The 25647-nt window shown below is 48.8% G+C and overlaps 2 protein-coding genes and 1 non-coding gene across 3 annotated transcripts; 1 reads left to right on the forward strand and 2 right to left on the reverse strand.

Moving 5' to 3' along the window:
• Positions 1–11677: 11677 nt before the first annotated feature.
• Positions 11678–11759, reverse strand: Trnas-aga (transfer RNA serine (anticodon AGA)). The gene has a single exon. It is a non-coding gene; the product is annotated as a tRNA-Ser (tRNA).
• A 5501-nt stretch (positions 11760–17260) lies between these two features.
• LOC131289030 (anionic trypsin-like) lies at positions 17261–18089 on the reverse strand. The gene is made up of 2 exons (XM_058318225.1): positions 17640–18089; positions 17261–17572 (listed from the first exon to the last, which is right to left on the reverse strand). Exons 1-2 carry the CDS (start codon positions 18000–18002, stop codon positions 17261–17263), a joined length of 675 nt encoding a protein of 224 aa, XP_058174208.1. The 5' UTR covers positions 18003–18089.
• A 5282-nt stretch (positions 18090–23371) lies between these two features.
• On the forward strand, positions 23372–23940 carry LOC131288157 (general odorant-binding protein 83a-like). Its single transcript, XM_058317270.1, has 3 exons — positions 23372–23428; positions 23506–23649; positions 23728–23940. The coding sequence occupies exons 1-3, from the start codon at positions 23372–23374 to the stop codon at positions 23938–23940; spliced, it is 414 nt and encodes a 137-aa protein (XP_058173253.1).
• Positions 23941–25647: the final 1707 nt, after the last annotated feature.

Genomic DNA, 25647 nt, shown 5'->3' on the forward strand with positions numbered 1-25647 from the left:
TGTGCACCTGATTATCCTTTGAAGAACCACGCCACGAGTAAATGGGGACAAACACGGTCGCACTTTTGCTCACTCTTTCTCTCACTCTCTTTCTCGCTCTGGCCTATGTTTTCCTCGCAGCAGTAACTGGTGCTTTTCTTTGGGGCACGGTTTTTTTCCCAACTGTTCCGTTGGAAGGATGGCTACGATTTTTCGGGTCCTGGTTTTATGGTTTTTGGTTGGCAACTTTCGTCTCACTTCACACAGACCACCTCACGGATTGTGTGTTTGATGTTTCCCGACTGGTAGCGGACGTTGGTTTAAACTTTCGCAGCAACGTTTGAACTGTTTTATTGCGGCTTTCGTATCTTCGTTGCCGAACCTGCGTGAATGGGAGTCGCGTTTTTGCTTCTGCTTGTGATGATGATTTATCGGTGCACCGGGGAGAGATCAGATCTATACGACCGGCGTTTTTTTTTTGTTCAGGGTACAGTAGCCAAGTCACCTGCGCGTTGCTGCGAAAACGATTTCGGTATGACAGACTCGGCCGACGATGGGTTGCTTCTGGCCGCTGCCTGCCGTTTCGCCGTTTGTTGTTGGTGTTACTGGCCCGTTGGCTTCGCCGTTCGGTTTCCTCGACTCCATGGAGCGCGTTTCGTGTGTGTCATGCTGCGAGCGGAAGGAAAATCTCCGTTTGTAGAAGAGAGCCACAACATCGGAAGACGGGCCCGATGAGACAGACTTTGGACGGCGAAATTTGGATGGGACGCGATCGCGCATGCCTCGGTTCGATTTTTCGTGCGCTACCGGCATCGTTGTGTACGTGTGTAATTGTGCAAACTCCCTCTCACTCATCCCCCACCCCGAGTGGTGGGGTCTCGAACGGAGGGGGCTTTCTCTTCGATGCTTTCCATTAGTGCGCTCTACGGGTCGCAAGGAGAATATGATTCCGTGGTCGCACACACCCTTCTTTCGTGCCTGCCTTTTTCCCGTTTTCCACCAACGCCACCCACACGCCGATCATCGCTGTCCTCTGTTTGAGCAACGTTAGGAAACCAGAAAGAGAATGCAACATGATGGAGATAAAAAGAAAGAGAATGAAGGAAGCGAAAAAAAACGTCGGAGAGAGCGACACAGCGTTGCTCCAAAATATTTCTTCCACATCTGTTTTTCCGATCATACTCTTACCCGACGGAACGAATTCTGCTCCTTCTAACTTCCCCTCGAGCATGTTATTTGTTTGACTTTGGCAAACCACTCTGGTGCTCCAATTTTCACAAAGATCCATTAAACTACAATTTATGCTTGCATGAATTCATCGAGCCTAACTTATATTTAGTTTCTTGCTCAATGTTGATCATTCATTTAGAATCTTCGTGATAGAAATCGTTTGTTACCAAGAAAATTGTACGGAAACGCAAAAGGAATGTGGTAGAAGAGAAAAAAAATGCCCACTTTATACTCGGATAGTTGTTCGAAGAAACGAACTGAACAAAGACATCATAAACATAAAATCCGAATAGAAACTTAATCCAAGTTGATACAAAAAACCGTCGATAAAGACGGATCTAAGTGGCAAGCAATCGATAACGAGACAAACAGTAAAATCGTACCACAAAAAGACCCCACGAACGGGTCTGGGAAAACGAAACCACAAACGGAAATTATGAAAAACAAGAGCATCAAAACATTCAGACCGAATGGCGTGTCGAATAGAGTCAACAGCCGGTACCGGCATTAAGAGTGCGATTGGAAAAACACACCAACCGGCCGCACTGGGCAGCGGTAAGATGGGAAAACCTTCCCGCAGAAGGCTATGGAAAGTGCCAAGCGCAAATGGCAGGAAAAAGATGCAACTGATCGGAAAAGCATTTCGTCGAATGAGAACCGGCTGGTTGCAGTGCTTCCGATAAGCACTGATAATGAGTTTGTTAAATCGAATTCACTGCCGCAGACACCACCCAAAACCCCCCCCCCCCCCCTCCCACGACCGGTAATTGAGAGGATAGGAAAGCCAATTTTTCGCTGACCGTACCTCGTGGGTACCTCGTCCATCGATCGATCCATTCAGTGGTCAATTTGCTCAAATGATCTTGTTTCGCTTTTCCCGCTGGCCAACGGGGGAAGCTTTCGATGGCCCTGATTGCGGTGTACTTTCATCGGCTATCGGCGGTTGTTCACGCGACCGTTCCTATCGGAAGATGTTTCGAAACATTAACCCATCGGACGCTAACGGCCACTTTATCCGAAGTGTGATGATAAGCGGGTTGACCATTGACCGGTAGAAAATGCAGCAAATGGAAGAGCACTTTCATCAATCGTACGGTAATTAGAATATTTGGCCACCAAGAGGAATCATATCTTATCGGAATATGGGTGTGTAATCTTATCTCTTTCTTCATTTGACATCGACGATAAGCTAGCATAATCCGTCTTCAAACAGATTCGCGGCTTTGTTAGTGATTCAGAATGGTGTGCCATATTGGCTTTCAATTTCGTCACGCATTGCGCTTATCAAAATGAATTGTTCCGTGTTGTGCACCCGATAGTTTGAGGACCTAGTTTTCCGATAGCAACGAGTGGCCCGATAAAATGTTTAAATTTGGAAAACGTTTGTCCAAACATTCGGTACCGTTGGACGCATTCAGAGCCTCGATTTACACTGCATAAATACGGACACTCCCGGCCGCGGAGGGTCCGACCAGAGCATTTTGTTTCCCTCACGACAACCGGCAGTAGCAACAACACCCCCGTTCAAATGTTTTATGCACTCCTCTGGTGTTGGTGGTTGGTCGAGAAAGTTTGGAAAGTCTCCCGAGGGCAATGAATTTTCCCCCCGGAAACAGTGCGCTCTCCTCGATTGCGTTCAATCGCTTTCCCAGCAATATATATCGGTACCGATTGGACTGTGGGTTTCCGGACGAAATTGAATCTATAACTCAACCAAAGTTTCAGGGACCCTGCCCGTGCCCGCACCGCCAACACCCCTTCCCATTAGCGGCATTAATTGCTCCAGATAAATAATCCGATATTAAAGCTCGCGGCGCAATTACCTTTCTTCCGCGACTTCTACGGCCGTTTCGTTCGTTTGGTTCGGTGCCTCTCGACCGTGACAATCGCATTCGGCAGATTTAATCATCCTTCTCCACTGTTTTTTTTAACTTGTCTCCCCCCAGCCATCTCCCCCCCCAGTTCAGTCGATCTGGAGCGAAATGAAAGGAAAAACCCATTGGAGCAAATCCTCCAAACTTCCAATGCCGCCAGCGAACGTCAACACATCGCGACTGTCGATCGCGGAGGCGATTTGCCATTTGCCAATTCTTTCGACTTCTTTCTCCAATCGACTCACACAAAACCGCAAGGTACGCCACAGTTCCGCTAATTGATCTTCGGACATCTTTCCCGAGCGTTTTCTTCGTTTCCTCCGTTTTTTGCATGCCAATCGATCGAATCGGCACGTTGACGGTCGGAAAATTTTCATTTTTCATCTGTCTTCATGTCTTTTGCCTGTCGCAAACTCATTACAATCCAAGCAAACAACAACGGAAAGCAACTGCTTCGATAACTGTAAAGTTTTCTTTGTACTGTTCGCTATTACTTTCCGGACGGTGAGCTCGTTTGCAGAAAAATGCTCCATGCGTTACATTCCAGGTACTTTTTTTTTCTTATTACCACCCAAAATAGACTGGCGACAACTGATGGATTGTTGAAAGATTAAGAATAACTGCTTTCTGCCGGTGTGCATGAAAAACCGGATGCACGACACGACATCAACTTGTTTTAGTCTGTTTCTGACAAATGTTTCACCAGATGTTCGTAACTAACAACAAATGTAAGTTTTGACGATCCCTAGAATAGATTTACCCATTAAGAAACCGTTAAACCAAATTGAGGAGTAGGTAAATTATAAGTTTAAACTGCAAAGCAAACAATGAAGCCAAACAAATAATCTCAACTCTAACCCTACTACGGAAACAAAGCGAAATGGAACACAAGCAAACTCATTGAGCATACATGCTTAACTGGTTCAAGGCACAAGTTCTTGGCTTCGCTGAGTAAAACCGTGCTACGATGATGTCGCAGGCACATGTTCCGGCCATTTGCGACAAATTAGCGGCAGCTAAATTTAGAGCCGTTAATGTGCACGCTGGAGCACTATGCGCTCGGCAATGGCTTTACCAACTCTGCGATCGCTAGTTTGGAGTTACGCACAAACCTGATCGATCATATCATCTGAATTTCGTATCGGATGACACTATTCGAAAAACTTTCATTTTTCATCTTATCAAAGCTGATGTGTATCAATGAAATTGTTGTCCTTTATCTCATTACATTTATTGCATCATCAAATAAAATCTCCAAAGAGGGTGATATTTCCACCGTGGGACACAATGTTCGCCCTATTTTTGGTTGTAAGGGCAACCTTCTGAGGCCACCCCGTGTAAGCATTCGAGGCATTTGCTTGTTCACTTGTCTCCAGACGGCAATAACGTGCAGTGGATTCGCAAACAGTCTCCATGCATATCGGACTTCCACCAGCTCCCGGGTCTGGTGGGCTGTTTGTCGGAGAAGTGTAAATGAGACATGATGCTTTGTACATTTGTCACCCACCCGGATGGGGGAAGTCGGTAGCATGGAGACGGCTATTTCGGGACGGCCGGGCATGACATGGCCCCCAGAGGGAATGTAAAACTCAAACGAATATAGGATTCGGAACAAGAACCTTTCTCGCAGCGAGAGAGAGAGAAAGAAGACGCCCCCGTGTGTGGCGAACGGGAAAACGATGTCAAAGTGAACAGCTGTTGAAGAGGTGCATGGCACAGATGTTCTTCGCACCGTGAGCAGCAAGCAGAAGAACGCTCCATTGCACGCATCCACCGTGCTTCCAAATGGTGCGCGAATTTTCCACATCACCTGCAGCGGGCTTTGGCGAGGACTCCCTCATCGGACGGGCGGCTGTGTGTGTGGCCGGAAAATCGACCGACCAGTCCTGCTCCTGCCGCGGCGATGATGATTGTGCATTTATTTGAGAGAGAGTGGGCGAGTGGGTATGTGAGAGAATGAGAGCGCGAGAGAGGCGGCGAGAGCATGAGGCACTGAAAATCCACTGTGGAAAACCACCGTCGTGGTGTCGTCATGCAGCGCGAGTTGCATATGCGCAGGAGTATTTCAGTTTCTTCTCGCCAGGCTCGGTTTTCCTTTCCTAGAACGCTCTCGGACTCGGAACTGCACCAAAACGACCATGCAGACGGGTTCCACCATGTGCATGTGTGCAGTGCTTCACACGGCAACACTGCATTCGCTAATCAACCAGGTACAATAGGTTTGATGGGACATAATGTGGGTAGCAACAGCACAGCGAATTGGATAGTTTGAGATAAGGTTCAACATCTTTCGGCGCGGGGCGAAACAAACAATTTAACACGGTTCGGAAAACGGTCACGCTCCACATCGGACGTCGGATGGAGGAGCCCAAAACCCCCACGCTAAACAATCACCACACCACAACATCGAGCTGTGAGGCTCTCCGTCGTCGGTCGGGGCGATTGAATCTTATTAATTAATTAGCGAAGCCCACGGAAGGAAAGCGACGCCACGGGGAAAGCGGGATGATGCCCCTGACCAGGTCAATTTATTCGATTAACAGCTGTAAACAGCATTGGAAAGCAGATCCGTTCAAAGACTGTCTCTCAAGACAATTAAACCACGCGAATGTGGTGGGCGCGTTTGAAGCGAGGTTGGCACGGTGTCGAGGTCCCAATGCGGAACGGAGCTTTTCCACTGCATCATTTCGCAAATGTTCTCGTTAACTTTTCATTGCGTTTCCCATTTGGACGCATTCCGGCGGGGTCAGCGAACTTGTTTAAAAAATTTAATTCCAAATGTTTTTTTTTTTCTCATGTGCTTTTTCCATCAACTCTGTACACTTTTCTCCATTTAAGTTGAATACACAAGAAAGATTTAAAAGAATTATATATTATATCAACTAATGTTGTTAAAGAATTGGCAAGTGTAAGTAAAGAAGTTTTAAGCTATTTAGATTCGTGCAAAGGATTAGGTGTCAAAAGGTACTTCTGATAAGAGCTTAAGGCCTTTGTAAGGTTCGTTCTTCGTTATGGTAATGGTAAGCATTTTCCTTTTAACCGTCGTTTGTGTGGGGGCTTAGAACTTTTCACCCAACTGCTGAAATACAAAAGCAACTAGGGAAAAGCATAAAAAAGAAGTCTTAAAATAACGCTCCCACCAATCCGACCACTACCTGTATCAATAGGGTGGTCCTCATCTTCATCTTCGATGGCGTATCATGAGCCTCTGATGTACTTCCTTTCGTCGCTTCCGGGTCTCTTCGCTCGGTCGGGCAGCGATCCTAATGGCCCAAGGAGCCGATCGATAAAGTAATCTTTGACACTGGCACCAGACCGTTATTCGCCCGGCGTCCAATCACATATTTCATCAGCAGAAACGAATGAATAAGAAACAGCCGTCTCAAGCAGCGAGATATATCCCATGGCATGGTCACGGCCAAGCAACACAAGTGCGATTATCCAAAAGTAACACTCGGATGGGACGGGGTACGGGGAGAAATAGAGGGGCAAATCACCATGAAGCCCACAACCCCACCGCCATTGACAAACGCCGAAGCAAACGAGCGGAATAGCTTCATTTATCCCTGTCTTAGAGTTGGGACATTCCACATCCGCCGCATGCTTTGTTCGGCACAACTTGTCCTCCAAATCTCGTCTTACCAAATCGATGTCCACCCGCTAAAGGAACCGACAGTCATTCCCCGGAGCTGGATTTCTCTACGCCTCAGAGTAGTAGGACATGGGATCCATTTTCTCGCTTAGTTTGTTTCTATATTTGCCACCGATGGTTTATTTTTGTTTTTGCCCTTTTTCTCCATCCCCCGCACAGCCCCACCCCATAGTTCTTTCCGTATCCCTTTCGGTCACATTATTTCCGTAAACGTTGTGGCAAATGTTGTTCGATCAATAATACACTTCTTGTGCCCCTATATCGAGTATCCTTTCGCTTCTTTTGTTTGGCATTCTTGCTTATATCTACGAAGATGTATTTCTGTGTGCGAGTGTGTCCTAGTTGGTGCCCTACCAGCGGAACCATGAGTTCCGGTTGATTCCACACGATCCACTTGCACACGGGGCGGGGGGGGGGGGGGGATCTAAATAGGAAATATGTCGCCCTCCGCACAATGGCCACACCATACTCACACCGGCACTGTCAAGAATGATGATAATGATGATGGCGACGGTGCGGTCGGTGGTCGTGACGTATATACGATTTTATGGCTTTCTTCCGGTTCCGGTCCAGTTCTGTATCGGTCATCGGTCGCCGTCGTCGTTGTCGTCGTCACAGGAAGGTGTTGGGTTGGTGTGTGCCATCCATTTTATCCCTTCTCTTTTGCATGCGAAATAGTGCAATTCAAAACCAAATGCAGTCCGCTTCAATGCAGTCGACTTTCCTGTCGGGTCAAATAACGCATCATCATCGCCACGGAATGGCAACGCTTTTTGGCCTCGGATAGAATGATTTTCCCGTGGTGTTGTGACCGTTCAAACATCGAACGCTGGGCATGGAGACCGAAATTGCGAAATTGACGTTTATCGCGAACCACCGTCATTTCCATACGCATTGAATATTTTTATTGGCACCGTTGGGAGTTTTCCCCCCCTCAGCTTGTATGTGCGCCATCATAGGCCGGAAAGATTCGGTCAGATTTAGCAGGGTACAAGGAAAAGGAAAAACGAAAAAGAAAGACTATTTCCCGTAGCACAAAGTGTCTACCTATCCGGGACAAATCGTTCCGAGATGTGTCGCAGACCTTCTCGCCTCGGAGAGAACCATTAAACGGCAGGAATAATGCTAATATAAATAATAATAAAAATCCATATCCCATTGCGCAATCAGGTGGGAGTCGTAGCCGTGGCAAGATGGCACCGGTGTTTGCACGTGTCGGGTCGTGTCGCGCTTGGAAACGGTGCCGCCGGTCGGTCAGGCAACCCTGGCACAAGATATAGATAGAATCCTGGCAAGAGAGATCCTTGGCCGAGGGCAAGGAAGCTTTGTGCTTATGTATTTGCCCGTACGCCCGTTGGCATGCTCGAGCGTCGACGACACTTGCCAGGATTCCGGTGTGCGGTTCCTGGACGGAAGCTTTTGCACGTTCCTTTCTAGACTCAGCCACGGTGTCTGAGCAGGGCTTTAATATGTAATAGGGTAGCGGTAGCCCAAAGGTTTATTCGCGTTCGTGCAATCCTTTCGTATGATAATTCAGGTGTAAATTTCACTCCCTGTGTAATCCTCTGCGTCCTACCGGCGGGATGAAAGAAGGCCTACAAATGGCATCCCTCCCAGATCGGTTGAATACTAAAACGAAACGAAAAACGGAAAAAGCGAGCATTAAAAGCCTAAAAGACCGGGTTTCAGTCTCTATGTAGTTTATTGCAAAACGGAATCATGGTCGTCTTATTCCACATTTTATTGCAAGTTTTCCAAATGGAACTTGAATACTGGAACACTCAAAAAAGGCCACAAAATATGTTAGCTACCCTTAGGAACTAAATAGATATGAAACGTTGCTCCCGGTTTGTAGAAGACTTCCATTCATTCTCTTCTAGGCTGATGGTTACTATTCAAGTATCCCGAAAAGCTCCTGAAACAAAAGCATTCTCCAAAGCATCAATGAAATGCTCGAGAAGATGAACCGCGTACGATAACGTCAAAAATTTAAATATAATAGGCAACGATGCGGCACCGTTTATCATGCGCCATCTTGCGATCCTTCCATCGTTCTCTGGTGCACATGCACGATTTGGAGCGACACAGTGATCCGCTTCATTGGGGGGAAAAAAACAACATAAATTGCACTACTTTCAGCGCAAACCGCCAGCAGCAGCGGCACGGGAAAACGCCACGAAACTGCAGACCAGCATTAATCAGCCAAATATTGATTGCTAGCTGGCTCGCTGCTATGTCTCCCGAGAAAGCCATAAAACGGCGTTTGATTGTATTAGGTGAGGTTCTTTTGCTTCGGGCTCCATTTAGCTTCTTCCTGGCCGCCCCAAAGAAGTTTCGCCCTCGAATTCCCTCGAGTCACAAACGAATGGAAGTTTATCTCGACTGCTGTCTGTTTTAATTCTAATTCCATTATGTTTTCCAAGCGAGCCCTACCGGAGGTCGTAGTACAATATGACATTTGATTGCTTTACGTGACTGTTTGAAATTTACCTTTATAAAATAGGACCACGAACACAAACGAATCCTGGAGCCAGAGAGTGTTTGTTCCTTTTAATCCCTTTATGGTTTATTGTAGCGAGCAACGGTTGGTAGAATAAAAGTGGTATCGATTTTTCATTATCGCAAGCATTATTTCCGGCAGTAGTTTCCAAACAAGCTGCGGTATAAAATGTCCTTCAAGCAGTAAAGACGGAATGAAAATTGGTTACCCCGTTTGAGAAGGGTCCAAGTGGGATAGTTGAGAGTTAGTCCCGCTCATAATTTGTTATTAATTTTACAATCAAGGGAATTTATTTCTTACAAACCCAAGGAAGACATTTCCCAAGCCAAGATATTTGGCTTGATATTGCCTGGAACCACCACGTCCAAGCGAGAAGGCCCACCGTCAAAAGAGCCCCACGGAGCATGGATCGCGTTAAAGCGCTTGCTTGGCACTTGGAACGGCAGCAAAGTAAAGTGTGCCCCGTTCGGTGGCTGAAAACATGCCATCCGGGCAATTTGAGGCTCCAAAGCTGCCAAAGCTCAGCACAGACGCACACGCGAGGCCCGAGTGGAGCCTTCGGAGCGAAAGCTAATCCGCGGGCTCCGGTGGCACAGGGCGATGTGCGTGTAGGGCAAACCTTGGCCGGTGGAATGTCGGGTGAGAGTGAAATGGAAAACTCGCAACCGGTGAGAGTGAGGAAGAAAAGGTGAGCTTGCGTGTTTTTTGAAGAAGGAGAAACAGATCGACGAAATGTGAGTGAGAGGGCTTTGTGGTAGAGTGAGACGTTCTTCTTGAAAGGCGGAGAAACGCGAAGGAAACCCCGAAGACCGTGCGGTTCCGCGGTGTTGCAAGAGCATCGAAACGAAAGCGACTACTTTCAGGTTTCCCACACGCACACACACACATATTCTCCAGCTGCACGGGAGAGATGGAACATGGATTGAAGAAGGAAGGAAAGCGAATCACCCGCAGTGAGCCGCCGCAGGGCGACAGCAACGCAACGGCGTAGCCTGCTATGCTGCTGCTCGCCTGGCAAAAGTAGAGCATTGTTGTGGATGTCGTCGTCGGCCGTGGATGCCGTCAAGTTGCCGAATTCTCTCGCCGGGGGGCTCTGGCACAGCCACACACCCCAGTGCATGATGGGGAGCATCTTCGAAGAAGAGCCCCCACACCGAAGCCACGCGCCTCCGGTGTGTGTGCCATTCGAAGGAAAGGGATGTAAACTAGGCGTGCGAACGAGCGAATGAATCACCCGGCGGTCACCGTCGCAACCGCTGGCGGGGAACCGTGTCTTCTTCGTGCGGTGGAAGGGCAAAAAAGGCGTGGGAACTTTTGCGATTGGACCGACGGCGAAAGTTCGATTGCAATGACCACCACTAAACTCGATATGCTCCGACCAGGGCAACAGCTACGAGTAGGATTCCCACGGTCTACGTTGGTTTGTGGCGCGATTATGGCCCTTGAGAGCGACTGCGTTGGTTCAGACAACGACAAACACACGCTGCTCGAGGGCGCCGTCCATCACCTGCTGGTGGAGCTGATGGCCTGGTAGCAAACTGCTCATTTCTTTCTAGTACTCTGGGAGTCGCAGCCATCGAGCCGCACCGCGCATGTGCGGCGCAACATCGGCAGCCGATCCCAGCCGAACGTCGGAGCCGCCGTGCGACCAATCGACAGACGCGTGTCCTGCTGCGGCTCCTGATACCCGGCTAGCTCACTTCGATCGAACCGCGTGGCCAAGTCCGAGGGCGTGAACCAAAGTGTCGCTGCGGCCAACTACAATCGCCGCCGACGCACACCGTGCTCGGAAGGTGACCACTCCGTGGCCCGGATGTGGCCTAGCCGGGGCACACCTCGCCATTCACGGGCGTGCGATCGCGCGAATATGGGCGGCGTAGACGCTCGAGTTCCGCTGTCGCAACGGATCCGAGACAAACCCCGACCCGAGCGTGAGCACCGGCGGCAACAAACACCAGGCGTATACGAGGAGCCGTGTGTGAGACATTGCCGGTTGGCGCCAAAACGAGCAAACCGTGCGAGCTGTCACCCGCTGTGAGACCGTGCGCTCCTGGGCTCCTGTTACTTTCGTGGATAGATGTTACGAGACATTTTGTTTTGCAACCACGAAACCGGCACGAATCCGCCCCAAGAACAACTAGAAAATGTCGCGCAAGAAAAGATGGCCTCCGTCCGCGATGGCGACCACGGATGGCGTTGCCAATGGCGATGATAATGATGGCGCAGGTCCGTCGGTTGGGTGGGAAACCGGCAATCGTCAGTCGCGTGCGACGGGGTAGGGATACGCGGATACGGAGTGGCGCAATAACGCATAGGCTACCTTTCTAATGGTGTCGTTCACTGTCGTCGGCAAAAATAATGGTGGGGAGGAGACCACGACGGCCTGCTGCTCGCACTTTAGCAATGAATCAATTAATTTGAAACAGCAAAAAACTATGGATTCGCAGCCGGTAGGATTCGAACCTACGCTCCCAGAGGGAATCTGATTTCTAGTCAGACGCCTTAACCGCTCGGCCACGACTGCTTCTTAAATTACGGTTGGCTACAGTAAAACATAATCACACCACAAAACAACAATGTTTTTTTGTTCTTTCTGCCAAAACATTTAATTACTTTTATCATCGACAAAATCTTGACTGACTGCATTGACATTCAAAAGCATTGTGAACCCTTTTCAAATAAGAATAATTTTAACCAAGTGAATTTCGAAGCCATCCGATCCGTGGTTTTATTTTGGGACCACCATCAATACCCGTTCATTCGCCCCACCATCACAGACGATCCAATAATAACTCGCCAACTGCCACGAAATGCCGCGCTCTGTCTCGCTTTGAAGTAAGCACCCCCGAGTGCACCGTCGCGATCGTCTGATCTCTTGGTAGAAATTTTGCAGAAACATAACATCCTCGCATTTACAAACACACCGTCTCGAACTATCAGTTTTGATGCCCTCCCTTAGCTGCAGTTGCTAAGAGGAGAAGGGTTTGTTTTTGTTATCCATTGCACTATTAATCGTCTGTCTCTCTCTCTCTCTCGGGTGATAGTTTGTGCGACTGCGCTACCTCCTGGTGCGCATCGGTGCATAGTACCGATCCGGCCTTGCTTCGACCACAAAACTATCCGCGAGGGATCTTTGCTGCCGGTGCAACCTACCCGTTTGCACCGTAACGTTCAAAATGCATGTTGCAGCCGGAAAGGGCTCGGGTTTCTCACTACTGGGCGAAGCCCTTTGCTTAACGACCAAAGGGCGCCCGTAAAGGCAAGCGATGGGTTATTTAGTTCGGAATAATAAGTAACAATGCACTCGAGAAGCATCGCCGAAGGGAGCACAGATGATTGCATCGCGCCAAAGTGCATCGGCGCGTGGTACGCAGGCGCGAGTGAGCGAGAGCGCGTCTGTCCGTCAATGGGCGAGTGAGGGATGCCTGCTATGTACGCTCGCTTGAACAACCGCTTCGCGGTGTGTGTGTGAGGTATGCGAAGGGTCGCCTGGTAGGACCGATGTGAGGAGGTCGAACAGCGCCCGGTATCGCCATCGCGCCGGGACTTGTTCGCCGATGCCGAGGCAAAGTTTCGCGCGTAAATTCAACAGTTGTGTACGCGGGTCGCATGACGCGGTAGCAGGTAGCGCGCAGTACAGCTGCCGTCGCACTCGCTCTTCCGCGACGCGAGTTGGGAAGCGCTTGTCGTCGTCGTTTCAGCGAGCAAGCGCCGCCTTCGATGTGTGTCACGTTTTCATCACGTCATGAGATTCTCTTTTTCAACGGGCGCACAGGAACGAGTGCAGGTAGCCGAAAGGCCACAGCGGCAACTTGGCGGCAACGCCACCGGTACCCGGCATACCGGCCATGTTTCAAGTTCACTGCCAGGGATTATATAAAAGGCAGGCTTGCGGTTGGTCTACGAATGAAATCGAAACGCGCGCGCTGGCTTTGGTTACGCGGAAACGAACCCGGCGGACCTAGTTGGAGGTGAAGGAAAAACCCTGAACTAGATTCGCTGGCCCCGATGGCTCAGGGCCTGGCCCTGGACAGTCGTCTGTGTCAGGGTCCTCTCCCGCGCTGGCGGTTGTTGTTGTTGGTAGACGCAGTTTATTTCACTTTCGTTTTCTTGTTCCTACCGTTGGGTAGACAACGACCAGGAGAACATACTGGTGCCAGAGGCTACCGGTGGCCACTACTCTGGGTTGCCCTGGCGCTCGCGGTTGCCATGGAGCGCGCACGCCGTCAATGACATGGCAATGTCCTTGGATGGAAAACGGTCGTCTGTACCAGGGCAGCAGGCACAAAAGAGCCGCCATTCGACCGAGAGGGCAATCAACTTTACCAACGCGATACCGTTTGGCGTGCCATTGTATGTGTGTTAGTGCGAATGGACAGTGGGAGAGGTGCACTTTTTGTCCGCCATTCGCCGTTTCGTAGGGTAGATTGTGTCCTAACGGTGGCTTGTTTTGGGATCATTGTTGCTATGAGAATTGACGTCAAACAATCCACCTAACATAATTTTAATACACTTTCTTTTGTCTTAAATTTAGATGATTGTTTTGAGAATGTTTTTTTAAATTCTCGTGCAAGGAAAGTCAATCTAAAAATTCATAATACAACAAAACGTTTCATAAAAGCGATTCTAAATGTGATAATGATGAAGGACTACGAGTAGAAATCATTTTAAAAGATTCCAGCGCTTATCCCCTGCAAAACAGGCGCATCGATATGCTCGGCCAGACATCCACCAGACAACCTTTACAAATGGGTTCCTATTCAAAAGGGGGAGTGGCACAAAAAGTGGCGCTTCCATTGCGTTTTGTTGCTGCAGCAGGCTTTGATTTTGTTACACTTTTTGTTTGTCCGATAACGCGAGCAATAAATAGAAATGCGCGTTTCCATTTCCTTTCTTGCACACAATTTCTCTTGTGTGTCTCTTTCCGACTGATTAATGCTAAACACCTCTGTGGACCCTCCTACGTCGCTTGGCATTGGACGACATCGTTCTGCGAGCAATGGCTGTTAGTTTAAGTATATTTTATTCCTCTTAAGGGTAGAATTGTTTTAACATTTTAACATAAAAATACTTAAAATGGTAACGTATCAGTTTACATACTTTATCCTGAAGTCCTATTTTTTCTCTATTTCTATCTCTCTCTCTCAGTCTTATGCTCTTACCCTCTTTTATGATACCTTTTTATGTTTTCTCTTCTGATGCCATTAATCCCTACATTTATAGAGTGGGATTTAATTGTATTGTGACATAATGATATTAACAAACGGTGGTGTTATATGCTTGAAAATATTATTTTTGACGCAGGCGCGGAATTTCGCTTCGGCACACTCATTATAATGCAGGTCAATCCCATTGCACGATGTACAAACAGCGAGTGATAATTTAAATGTCCTCTTCACGCGCCCCTCGTGAGCATTTTCCGCGAGGTGGCGCACAATAACATTAATTATTATGCATTTGTATGCTTTATTGCCGCCGGCTTTCTGCCGGAACTCGGAGTGGCTTTGGCTGGGGCTGGGCGTCCTCTTCGCGCTTTTTCCAGCTGCAACAAAATCGGAGTTGCACTCTGTGTCCCGTTGCGCGCGGTTCGCATGCAATCTTGGTAGCGGTGTCGCAGCGCGAAGAACTGTGGCCTGCCTTCGGTGTGCGCCGAACCAGCGTCTTGATGGTGGCCACAACCCTCGCCGGATCTGGGTTGTGGTTTTCTTACCAATTCACACATTGTGGGGGTGTTGTGTCGCTTCGTACGTCACGTCGCCTTCGTAAGACCGTCCCATCGAGAACGGGAAGGCATCGTTTTGCCGAGGTGGGACGAGCTTCCTTCTACGTAGACGTCTCACTCTTCCGTGCGACGACGGCGAGCTCATCTGTGAGGGGTTCTCTGTCATCATTATCATTATCCCAACCCCGAAAATAGGCAACTACACACCCCACCCTGCCCCCCACCGGCAGACAGGTGGCTGCCTTCGTCCACCGAGTGGGCAATGGGGAGGCGTAAGACGAAGACGCCACTTTTCGAAAAACACGCCCAAACTCGTCGCGCCCATCAAATACGCCTTGAAATTTACAATCCGACCAGGAGCGCAGATCCGGGCCCGGATGTGCGACCCTCATGCCGGAGCTTTGTCGAGAAGCTTGGCAACAGTGCGCCACAATTACCCACACCAACCGGCAACCGACAACACATGATCGCGTACCGTCGGACGAAGTCGTCGAGCAAACACGACGGCGGGTCTACCGTTCGTGAACCACATGTTCGATTACGAAATCGACTCAAGCGGATCGCAGCTTCTCTAGGAGGCACTTCGCCGGCTAGCGATGGACTTGTGGAGGAAAGCGAAATAGCAATCGCTTGGAGCGAGAGGCCCTACGACTCGCTTCCATCGGTTCGGAAGCGAAGGTCTACGGTGTGCTCTGCGCAGTCATGCGCCTCCCGGCAACATTTGTATGCAAATTATGATAGAATTAGAATAGGGCTTCAGAATCGGCGGAGAACTGCTACCTCCGCTTGGTACGGTTGGTGTTGTAGTGTTTCACGAGACCATGGGTTGAATTTGAAGCTCAAAATGGTCAATGTGTTAACCCGCGATAGGATACATTTATTTCATTTTGTATCGAATCGAATTTTTCGAAATTAGTTTGCGCTATTTCACTAGAAACAGTTGGAACACATTTAAGTGGACTAAAAAATCCATCCAATAAAAGTTGAATTTCTATTCTGAATATACTTTTGGCATCATTAGATCCAGTGTGCGAACTCACGGCCAGTGTTAGAACAAGAACGCGTACAATCCGAGACGGACGTTCTCCTCACAGGCATACAATCCTATTACTTCGTTTGATATTTTTGCTGGAAAAATGAGTCCATCCCCTCGGAGCTGCTTGAACGAACCGGGATTCGTGCGAGCTCGGATTCGACCGGGTCAGCAGATTCCATCTGCCATCCTGAGTTTCGATTGGGAGATAATAATAAATGCTTCTCGTTTCTGTCTACGTATAAGCCCCAGAAGGTGACGGAGAACAAACACACCGGCGAAAGGACCGGGTAACCTTCTCGAGGGTCTGCGCTGTTGGATGAAGTTTCGTTCTTTTTCGACCGCATCGGAGATTCGAGCTCCGGCCGACGTCTTCGACTCGACTCGAAGCAGGCTTCGGCTACCATCTGGAGGGGATGAATTTCACTTCTCTCTTGCGCGCAGACCAACCCATCTCGCCCATCGGGAATCAGCTAGATCCCGCGAGCAGGCAAAACCTGAACCCGCGCTTTCTTTGCCTCACTCTTCGGGTTGCTCGTCTCCTGTTCACAAGCGGTTCGACTTGTTCCAAATAAAAGAAAAACCACCACCAAAGCAGGCGGGCGCATGAAACTACACCACCACCATTACGCGTTCCAAGAAAACCACCTCAAGACGCTACCGACACCGGCTACTGGGATCCATGGTCGCCTGGTAGCGTTACCCCAACGAGACAACATTTCTTGGAGAAATCGGAGCAATCGACTCGTGCCGTGTAAATACGCCCGCACGACGGACACCCTTGTGAGACGGACGTTTCTCGCGCGTCGGAAGAGATTGAATACCTGGTGTTGTTGGTTGGACGCCGCACGTTCTTCTCCGTTCACGGTATTCGGAATTCGAAATCTTTCGAACGAAAAATTTCACAAATCATAATCGGCTAGCATGCGAGCGAGAAGGTAGGCCTCATGCTTGCTGGGTGATTGCTGTGGTTGAGCAAATGTATTCAACACACACGCACACCATGGTGTTGACGCAGCCGCTTTAGCGCGCGAGAATTGTTACGATTCTTGTGAGCGTCAGAAGAAAACGGCTTTAAACACGAAAAAGGGTACTTTTGGGCGAATCCTGCGCTCCTGGTAAAAAATTTGAAATGAAACCGAAACTGGCCACAGGAATAACGAACAACAACGATCACAATCTATTGTGCGGAACAACCGATAGAGGCAACGAGAAGGCCAGAAACGATCAACACCTGAATTGGTTTCTGTGTGGACATTTTATTCACAACTCACGATGCTTCAACCAAACCTTGGTTCATGTGTTCCTCAATCCAGTCAATGAAGTACGCGATTCCGGTGAACACGTTGGGTCGCCAGGGAGAGGCACAGGGGAACGGTCCCCACGAAACGATGCCAATTAAGACGGGATCCGTGCTAACCTGCGTGCCATTCAGGGTAACTAGCGGTCCACCGGAATCCGCGGTACAGGCTGCCTTCGAGCCGTCTTCCGGTCCTGCACACACATTCGTGTTCGCCAGGTGGCTGACCTCGTACCACAGCTGACGACACTCGTCGTAGTCCACTAGAGGAAGTACCACTTTCTAAGAGAAAACAGAGAATATTCACAAAACCCTTTCCCAATGTGTGGTTAGTCTATTGCAGACTCACCCTCAACTTATCTGGATACTCTGGCACCAAAGCCGACGTTGTGGCTCCCCAACCACAGACCAGTGCGTCACCATGAAACTCCTCCCTTGCCTTTGGCAGCCTAATCGGTTTCACGTGGTCACCCAGGATGAACGGGATCACGACCTGAATCAGGGCTATGTCGTTCGGGCAAACGGTACCACAATATTGCGTATGCACCATCATGTCTTCCACCTTCCGCCGTTGGTTGCCTTCCAGCGGGTCCGCGATATCGTGTGCTCCAGCGACGGCTTCTATAAATCCATCGTCGGTATAGGACGTCCTACAGTGCGCAGCCGTCACAATCCAGCGGTCGCTCAAAAGTGCTCCCCCGCAGAAGTGCATCGGTTTGGTGGAGTCATTGTTGTAATTCCATTGCAGTGACACTTGATAGGGCAACTCGTGGGGTACGGCTTCTTCACCACCGATTATTCTGTTGACTGCAATCGAACGTTCGTTAATCACACATAGCCGGGTAGAAAGACATCTTCCTTACCCTCTCCAGCCGATGCTACGGTCAATAGAAAACTGACGCCTAGTATGAACAACCCCATGGTTAATGTTCCAGTTGACGGTCGACACTGCAATACTGCAGATTTTATCCAGGATTTTCTATTTATACAGAGCAAGAAGAAGTGGCCTCATATTGGTGTATCTCGTGCCATCGTAGGCAAATGTCCCGGTTTCACTTGGTTTCACAAACTTGTTGAAAGCAAGTCATAAAAAAAACTAATCGATGGAATTCAGGTTTCAGCTGAATTGTGTGTAAGAAAATATCTTCATATAAGAAAAATTTTGTGAAACACAGAAAAAGAAATATTTAAAAAAAACACCTCTAATACAATTCAACAATTTAGTGGAACACAAAAATTAGGAAGAAAAAAATGAGAGCATATTAGTAGAGTAAATCATTTCACTCGACCATAGGGGGATTCGCTCGCTCGGAACGAGTTCGAAGTGCCGCGTTAGCGGATCGAGTCAAACACTGAATACCAGCTCGCAGCATCGTGCGGAGCATGACCAGTGTTGGGCTGATGTACAAACAGCTGATGGGTTGTTGGGAGTGGGCAAACCTACACACGCACACACACACACACAAACTTGTGTACTCCATTGCAGTGGCGGTGGCGCTGGCATTCCTCCACATAAACCTGCTACACTGCTACTGGGGGACGATTTACGAAATCTCGCGAGCTCCGGCTTCAACCGACTGGGGAGCATCGTCGTCGTGCTGTCACTTCGTGGGGCCTTCGCCGTTCTTTCGTAAGGCGAACTCGCGCTCTACCACCCCTCCAAGCGGTGTGTCGGACCCGCTTGCAGTGTGTGTTCGGTTGGATGGGTGTTGGTTCCCCACCGACAGCATGGGGAACTCGAGAAACTTTTGCCAAAAAGTTCGTAATTTTAAGGATCACCACGATGTATAATTTCGGTGGTCATTTCCTCCCACACCTACCTCACCACGATTGTGGCGACGAAATCGATGCATCGTGTTGCACCGTAGGAAATGCAACCGGGATCGGAAACGTAGAGGGGTGAAATCTCATTATCACAGTTTCAGTTTTCTACATTTTCTTCAAAAATTTTACCCAACGTCACAGGAGAGGATGGCCACGGCAGGTGACCGACCATCACCGCGGGTCGAGCATCATCGATGTAGTTTTCGGGGGGGCCGGTTTTGCTGCGTGTGCAGGAGACGGACAGAGAGCGGGCTACCCTTTTTTGGGCGAAAAGAAAGAGACCTCGTGGATCTTGCGCACCGAAGACCCCGAACCGCTTGGAGGCGGAAGTGTAAATGCGTACCTTTGGGGTTGGCGAAGGGCGATTCAACGGTCGTTGCATTCGGGAGAAAGGTTTCGGTGTTATTTTTTGGCGTATGAACGAGACAAGACACGTTGTCTGTACCTTTAAACACAACCCAACTGTGTTGTACTTTTCAAGCCAACCTAATTCTTCATCCACGTGAACGAAGTGAAATTTAAACAAATTGTATTTTAATTGGATCACGTTTGGGTTTTGCAGTTTTGGATGTTTTCTTCATTCGTCTCAAAAAATGTTTTGAAGCACACCTTAGCTCCCAAGTCCCATGTTTACGGTTCTCTCGTGTTTGAGCGTGAGTGAAATGGCAGTACTGCTTGTTGCTGGCGGAAGCGACGACCAACCTCTACACCCCCATTTTTGTGCAGCGCCATTGTGCCACCGTCGGTGTGGTTGATGGCGGCGCTTCGTTGCGAGTATCGTGTTTCCTTTCGCCGTCTTAAAATTCCGTGCCATCTGCTTGCATTTGCAACCCACTGGCCTTCCCTGGGGCCCTGGTAGTATGGATACATTTTTGTTGAAATAGCGGAAATTTAAATTCCACTCTCCAGAACGGGGTGGTAGCGTCGCAAACAACTTCCCCTTTCGAGAACCGGGACGGAAAGAAGCGTTTCTGCCTTCTGGAACCGACGGGAAAGCTTTCCACACACGCAAGCTGTGGATTGTCGATTGTCGAGACCTTGGGTCTAGGCTAGAACCCACGAGCCCGAACCCGAAGCCCACAGAACGGCGGGAATGGATTGGGCTCGGTAGAGTTCGTTTATGCTTCTACGATTCCTTCCAGCCTTATCGTTCGTTTTCCCCCTCCCGAGAAACCAAGATGTCCGATGGCGATGACGAGATGAAGCGCGAGGGCCGATCGGGGGAAGTGCACGGGGAACCGGTTACCAGTCGTGCGAACGACACGCCAAAGAGGAAGCATAAAAGCGGACCAGATCTCCGGGCCGGACGCCAGACGACGAACGATGCGCCGTCGAAGTCGAGCGGCGAGAAGCAGGAAGGAGGAGGGATACACAGGGAGGATAGGAAGCATATACGAACGGAAAGATGAGCATACGGCGGTGCGTTGTTGATGCGCCAAAACGGGAAGGGATGCGCCCGAAAGACAGAGATAGTGGCGGTGGGCCATGTGAAACCAGACCATATCCGACAACACCAACCCGCCTGTGATGGTTGTGGCGCGAAACGGTGCGCATCCCGTGTTGGCCGGTTCGGTTCCTGCTCTCTTGTTACATTTTCAGAAAATGTGCAGCTGAAATAAACAACCCTCGGCTGGCGGGCAGTACCGTTCTGTTTTTCGTTCGCTTTCCTCAAAAAAAGCGGACGCAATGCGAACATGCGCTCTTCGGGGATCGTTCAGGGGGTGCCTTTCGAGCGGAGGATGACCCTCAACTAGGTTTTCCGCAACTAACGAAAAAAAAAAAGCTCCCTAGGAAGCACATAGAAACCTATTTCCTTCCTCTCTTTTCTAGTAAGAAACCGGCCCATCGCACGTTGGTCGTGATCGGTGAAAAACTGCAAAAGCATATAGACCCCGACCGAGCCGCGGGATGGCCGCGTGAGGTTTATGTAGGAAAGCTTCCGGAAAGCCGGGGTCCGGATCGGTGGTACGGCAACTCTACGGGTTTTCTAGTTTTCTTTTGCTCGCCGCGAATTACCGTTGCAATAGCGGACTAGTTTCCTCACAAGCGGGTTTTGCTGAAAGCCCAACGCCGTAGCGTAGCCATGGAGATGCACTTCTTCTCGAAGCCTTGAGAGCTGAATCTGAAGAGCACTGGCCTGGTGAGCATTGTTTCAACCGGTTCAGAAATCAGCTGTTCAGCGTTGAATCCACCTCCTTCAGCACGTGTTTGAAGAGGAGCCTGGTAGAGCGAGCACGTAAACATCAATGCTTGGGCCGAAAAAGCCATTTAGCGGCTATAAAAATACTAGAGGAAGATGTTTCGTCGGAGGTAGCATTTTCTTCAAAATGTTTTTATGATATACCCAAAAAAAAAAATCCTCTTCCCAAAAACCAACCAAGCCCTCAAGAAACGGCACAAATGGCAAAGAAACGAGCGCCAACCGGCATAACCTAACCTAACCCCGCTACCACGAACCTTTCTTCTTCAGCTAGGCCACGCTCCCGTCACCAACGCGTCTCAGAAGCAAGGGGGACCGTTGGGTTTATATGGCGTTTCATAAAAGTTTACTACCCATTTTTATGACCTAAACGTTTGGCCGCCGTTTGGGCCGCTTCCCGCGAACATACAAGATTCGACAAGCGACAGAAATGTTACAAGAAGGCAGCCGATAGACCGAGGAAACTGTATCACTTTTGACGTGATCTCTCAAATGCAATCCGATTCAACGTTCAATGATGTACCAATCGGTGCATCTTCTCGAAAACATGTGCCACATGAAACATGGTATATGTGTGCGTCTCTCTTGCACCGCCCGAAACACAACCATTTTGGTGTGCACGTGTTTCGTCTTCTGGCGATGGAAGATTCAGTCATGAAAAACCAAACCCTCTGCACCGAGAGATCCTCCGCGTCGTGTCGGGCTCGGGTTCGAGTGTGGGAAATTTTTTATCGATCCACAACGGTTCGGCCAGGAGTGAAGCACTTGCAGGAGCATAACCACGCCGCGCCACAAGGATTCCGAACCGAACACCACCACGCGGTCATCATTTGGCTCGGGACGGATCGATCGATGGCAAACAAAAAAAAAAAAGGTTCGCCTCTCTTCGCCGGGCGTAAGGATTGTGTGTTTCCCTTTCCAACGCCTTTCCTCGGGCTGATGCTGCGCAGGAAAGGATAATTGGAGGGGTGTGTGTAGGACAAACGCAGTGGCGTGGTGTACCTTCCAAAGTTTCACATTTGCATTTTGTTGTGCTCCGGCACGAGGGGCGCTTCCGGAGGCGTTTGTGCGAGAAGGTTTAACATGTTTTTCGAAAGCAGTCCACCAAAAATAAAACCGGGATGGAAAGAGAGAAAATGCGTTGCATCGGAGGGATTGGCCCGACTTCCCCGGCATCACACACACGAGTGGTCGTTCTTCGGAGAATGCGAGGAGAATGAGTGTGATTTTTTCGATAATTTATTCGAAATGCGGCTTCTACCAGAGCCGCAGGAACGAGGCGTAGGTATGCCTGGTGCCCCGAATCTCCGATCCGGTCCAATTTGGATGCAGAAGGCGATGGGACTTCGAAGAGACAGGATGTGTGCGAGTGGCAGAGGAGCAGACGGTCGGAGAAGAGATGGTCTTGTTTCTCCGTTTGGCCGGAGGCTGCAACTCATCATCATGCGTTCGTGCGTTCCAGTTCGTTCTCGGTCTGGGGGAGGGAATGCATTTTGGAAAGTGAAAGCATCTTCTTGGCGGTGAGATGACGCTTTGGGAAAGATAATTGCTTTTTCCGAGAAAACATGTTGAAATGCTTGATGAAGATTTGATTGCAATTTAAAAAAATTGTTATAATATTTTGAAGGACTTCTGTTCTACATATGCCTAAACGAATTTTTTTTATACCTAACACTTTAATGGCCTCCTGTACATGAGCTATTACAATCAACCCTTTAAATCTAGTTCAACATTCATGACTATTTTTTCCCCTTATGACTTAAGATTCCAAGGGGCGTATTTATAGACGCCTGCAGTAAAGTGGAATCGTTCGCGAGCGCAACAATTATCGTCACGTGTTTACTGTTGTGTTTGAATTTTAAATTTCCTTGCAAATTCCCGGGCGCGGGTGTTGGAAAGGAAGGGGGGAACGGGTTGTACCTGAGGTCGTACTCATCTCGATGGATTATAAGATTCTCATGCGAGAGATCATTCCTCAGTAGTCGTTGTTTGAGACTCGACGCAGTCAGTTCCATCCAGAAGCTCTATAAACAAACAAACCAAAGGCCACTACGATGATGTCAGTCCGAGTGTTAATCGTGTTTGCCACCATCACTCTCGCTGGGGTAATATTGGTCAAGGGTGGCTTTGTTTGTTGGCTGAATTTTATGTCATATACACACACCTCTTCTCGTGTTTCGTGATGTCCCAGGTGGTTGCCGAACAGGAGCTTGCAGAACTGCCGGAGGTGAAAGGCTACAAGCTGCACTGCATCGAAGCGAGTGGCATTACGGAGGCGTCGGCGAAGAAAGTGTCCGCCGGGGAAACCATCAAAGACCCGGATCAGTCCACCAAGGTGAGAGCGATCGATCGTTTGGCAAAAAATTAGCACCTCACTCGAATCTCTCCACTCTCGTTCACTTTTTTGGAACAGTGTTTCGTGCAGTGCTTCTTCCAAAAGTTGCGCCTGGTCGATGAAAACGGGGTCGTGCTTAAGGACAAGCTGGAAGCGTTCCTCACGCGCCTAATGGATGCGGACAAGGCAAAGGATTACGTCAAGCAGTGCGACATTCGACGGACGAATCCGTGCGACACTGCGTACGCCGTTTATGATTGCTATTTGGGCAAGAAAGCCAAACTGTTTTAGATGAACGAACATTTTCCCTGTGGTAATCGCGTGTTTTTTGTTATGTTTTCTTCTGGAATAAATATAAAACTTAATGAAACGTCCTTGTGAGGATGTATTTAAACCTTACGTTACAGTCTGTTATGCCTCCTACAAAAGCTCACAGCACGAAATCTCCTTTTTGCCCCTTTTTATATCTTTGTATTTTGTATGCTCTGGAAGAAAGTGAAAGTTTCTTCAATGCGCAATGACGCTGCACCAGCGTGTACTCTTGCTTTTGATGCTTTCTTGTCACGGACTTTCGTGCGAGACGAAAAATACAACAAAAAGAAGATCCTCGGTTGGTGTAAAACTTTTTCTCGTCATTGTTTAGCTCAAATGCAGTTCTCTGAGCTGATGCTTGTTTTACTAACGAACGGTGCACTTCCACCTTTCGTGCTTCCTGGAAGCAAAGCAATTGCTGCGTCTGTCGATAAAGCTAGATCACATCTACGGACGGACGGCGCTTCTGGGGCCAAACAATGCGTCGTGGATTGTGGTGGGGCTTTTTCCCCGGAACATTTCCCTGTGTTGGTGCACAGTCGTACAATGAAATTGCAGCTTGCACATCGCTCCGGTACTCGCACTCTCGAACCCAAGGCCAACCGGTCGGCCACAACAGGGCGAGTGCATCGTTGTTGCACCGATGCAAGTGATACTGATGGTGACGTTGGTGGTGGTGGTGGTGGTGGTAAAGCTCTCTCCCTACCCTTGTGTACTTCGTCGAGCCGGGGAAAAGGGAGGAGTGGCTTGGTGGAAAAGGTCTGGATGCGAGTAAACAACCCGAGCTGAAAGAGGTCTCCTGCCGAGCCTGAGTTCCTGGTACGAATTTTTATCTATGAAACTATACCGTCGCCTAGACGATCCTCGGTGGAGCAAAACTTCCGCCGCCGCATGAAAATAGCTTTGTTAACTCTTGATGAAAAACATGAGAAAAAACGCTATTGAATGCTTGAAAAAAACTTCCGATGGAAAATCAATCCCCTTTGGAAAACTCACCACTGTCGCTTGATCAGAGAAAAACACATGAAGACGGTATAGTTTTCTATGAGAGAATGAAAAAAAAACTAGTTCAACCGGTCTACCTGCATGGACAAAAATCAACCAACCAAGCTAGAAACGCTAAAACGAACCCTGGTGCAGATACAACTGCAATGAGCAAAAACATCAATTGAACGCGGGACTTGAAGAGGTGGGAAGGGGTGGAAGAAAAAGTGCATTCTGTTCATGCCTTACGTTGGTTTACCCATCGCTGCAGTTTTGCTTTGCTGTGAGCTTCGCGTAACGACCTATGTAAGTGTTTGCAAATAATTCATTTTCATTAAAACCCCTGATGCAATTGTTGCCTGAATTAATATGAACAAACTCAACAACCTATTCAAAGAGTAAATATGTTTGTAGTTTTGTTTTAATAATCTTCTGGTAATTTATTCATACATCGCTTGTAGTAATAAAACTGCCGGGGAAAAAAGGGGGAATGTTGTTTTGGTTTGCGGCTGAAACTAGCATTCAGACCAGAAACTATTTTCTTTGCCTTATAAGTCACCGGCGGCAGGAGCGCATGAATTCGAGGAGCATACATGCGACCGGTTTCTGTTGCAGTTGCAATTGCACCCCGTATCGCAACGTCGTCTTCGAGATGCGAGAAGCCAGCGGAAAGTAACGGGGACGAGATTAAAGAGCATCTTC

The sequence above is a fragment of the Anopheles ziemanni genome, chromosome 3, assembly GCF_943734765.1.
Source record: "Anopheles ziemanni chromosome 3, idAnoZiCoDA_A2_x.2, whole genome shotgun sequence".
Classification (NCBI taxonomy): Eukaryota; Metazoa; Arthropoda; class Insecta; order Diptera; family Culicidae; genus Anopheles; species Anopheles ziemanni.

What these genes read in the sequence shown, in the direction of transcription:
- LOC131289030 (XM_058318225.1), bottom strand. Translation starts at nt 18,002, where the DNA reads ATGCACTTCTGCGGGGGAGCACTTTTGAGCGACCGCTGGATTGTGACG. An exon ending in AGTATCCAGATAAGTTGAGG is followed by an intron (nt 17,573 to 17,639) that starts GTGAGTCTGCAA and finishes GTTTTCTCTTAG; the next exon opens with AAAGTGGTACTTCCTCTAGT.
- LOC131288157 (XM_058317270.1), top strand. Translation starts at nt 23,372, where the DNA reads ATGTCAGTCCGAGTGTTAATCGTGTTTGCCACCATCACTCTCGCTGGG. An exon ending in CTCTCGCTGGGGTAATATTG is followed by an intron (nt 23,429 to 23,505) that starts GTCAAGGGTGGC and finishes GTGATGTCCCAG; the next exon opens with GTGGTTGCCGAACAGGAGCT. An exon ending in ACCCGGATCAGTCCACCAAG is followed by an intron (nt 23,650 to 23,727) that starts GTGAGAGCGATC and finishes TTTTTGGAACAG; the next exon opens with TGTTTCGTGCAGTGCTTCTT.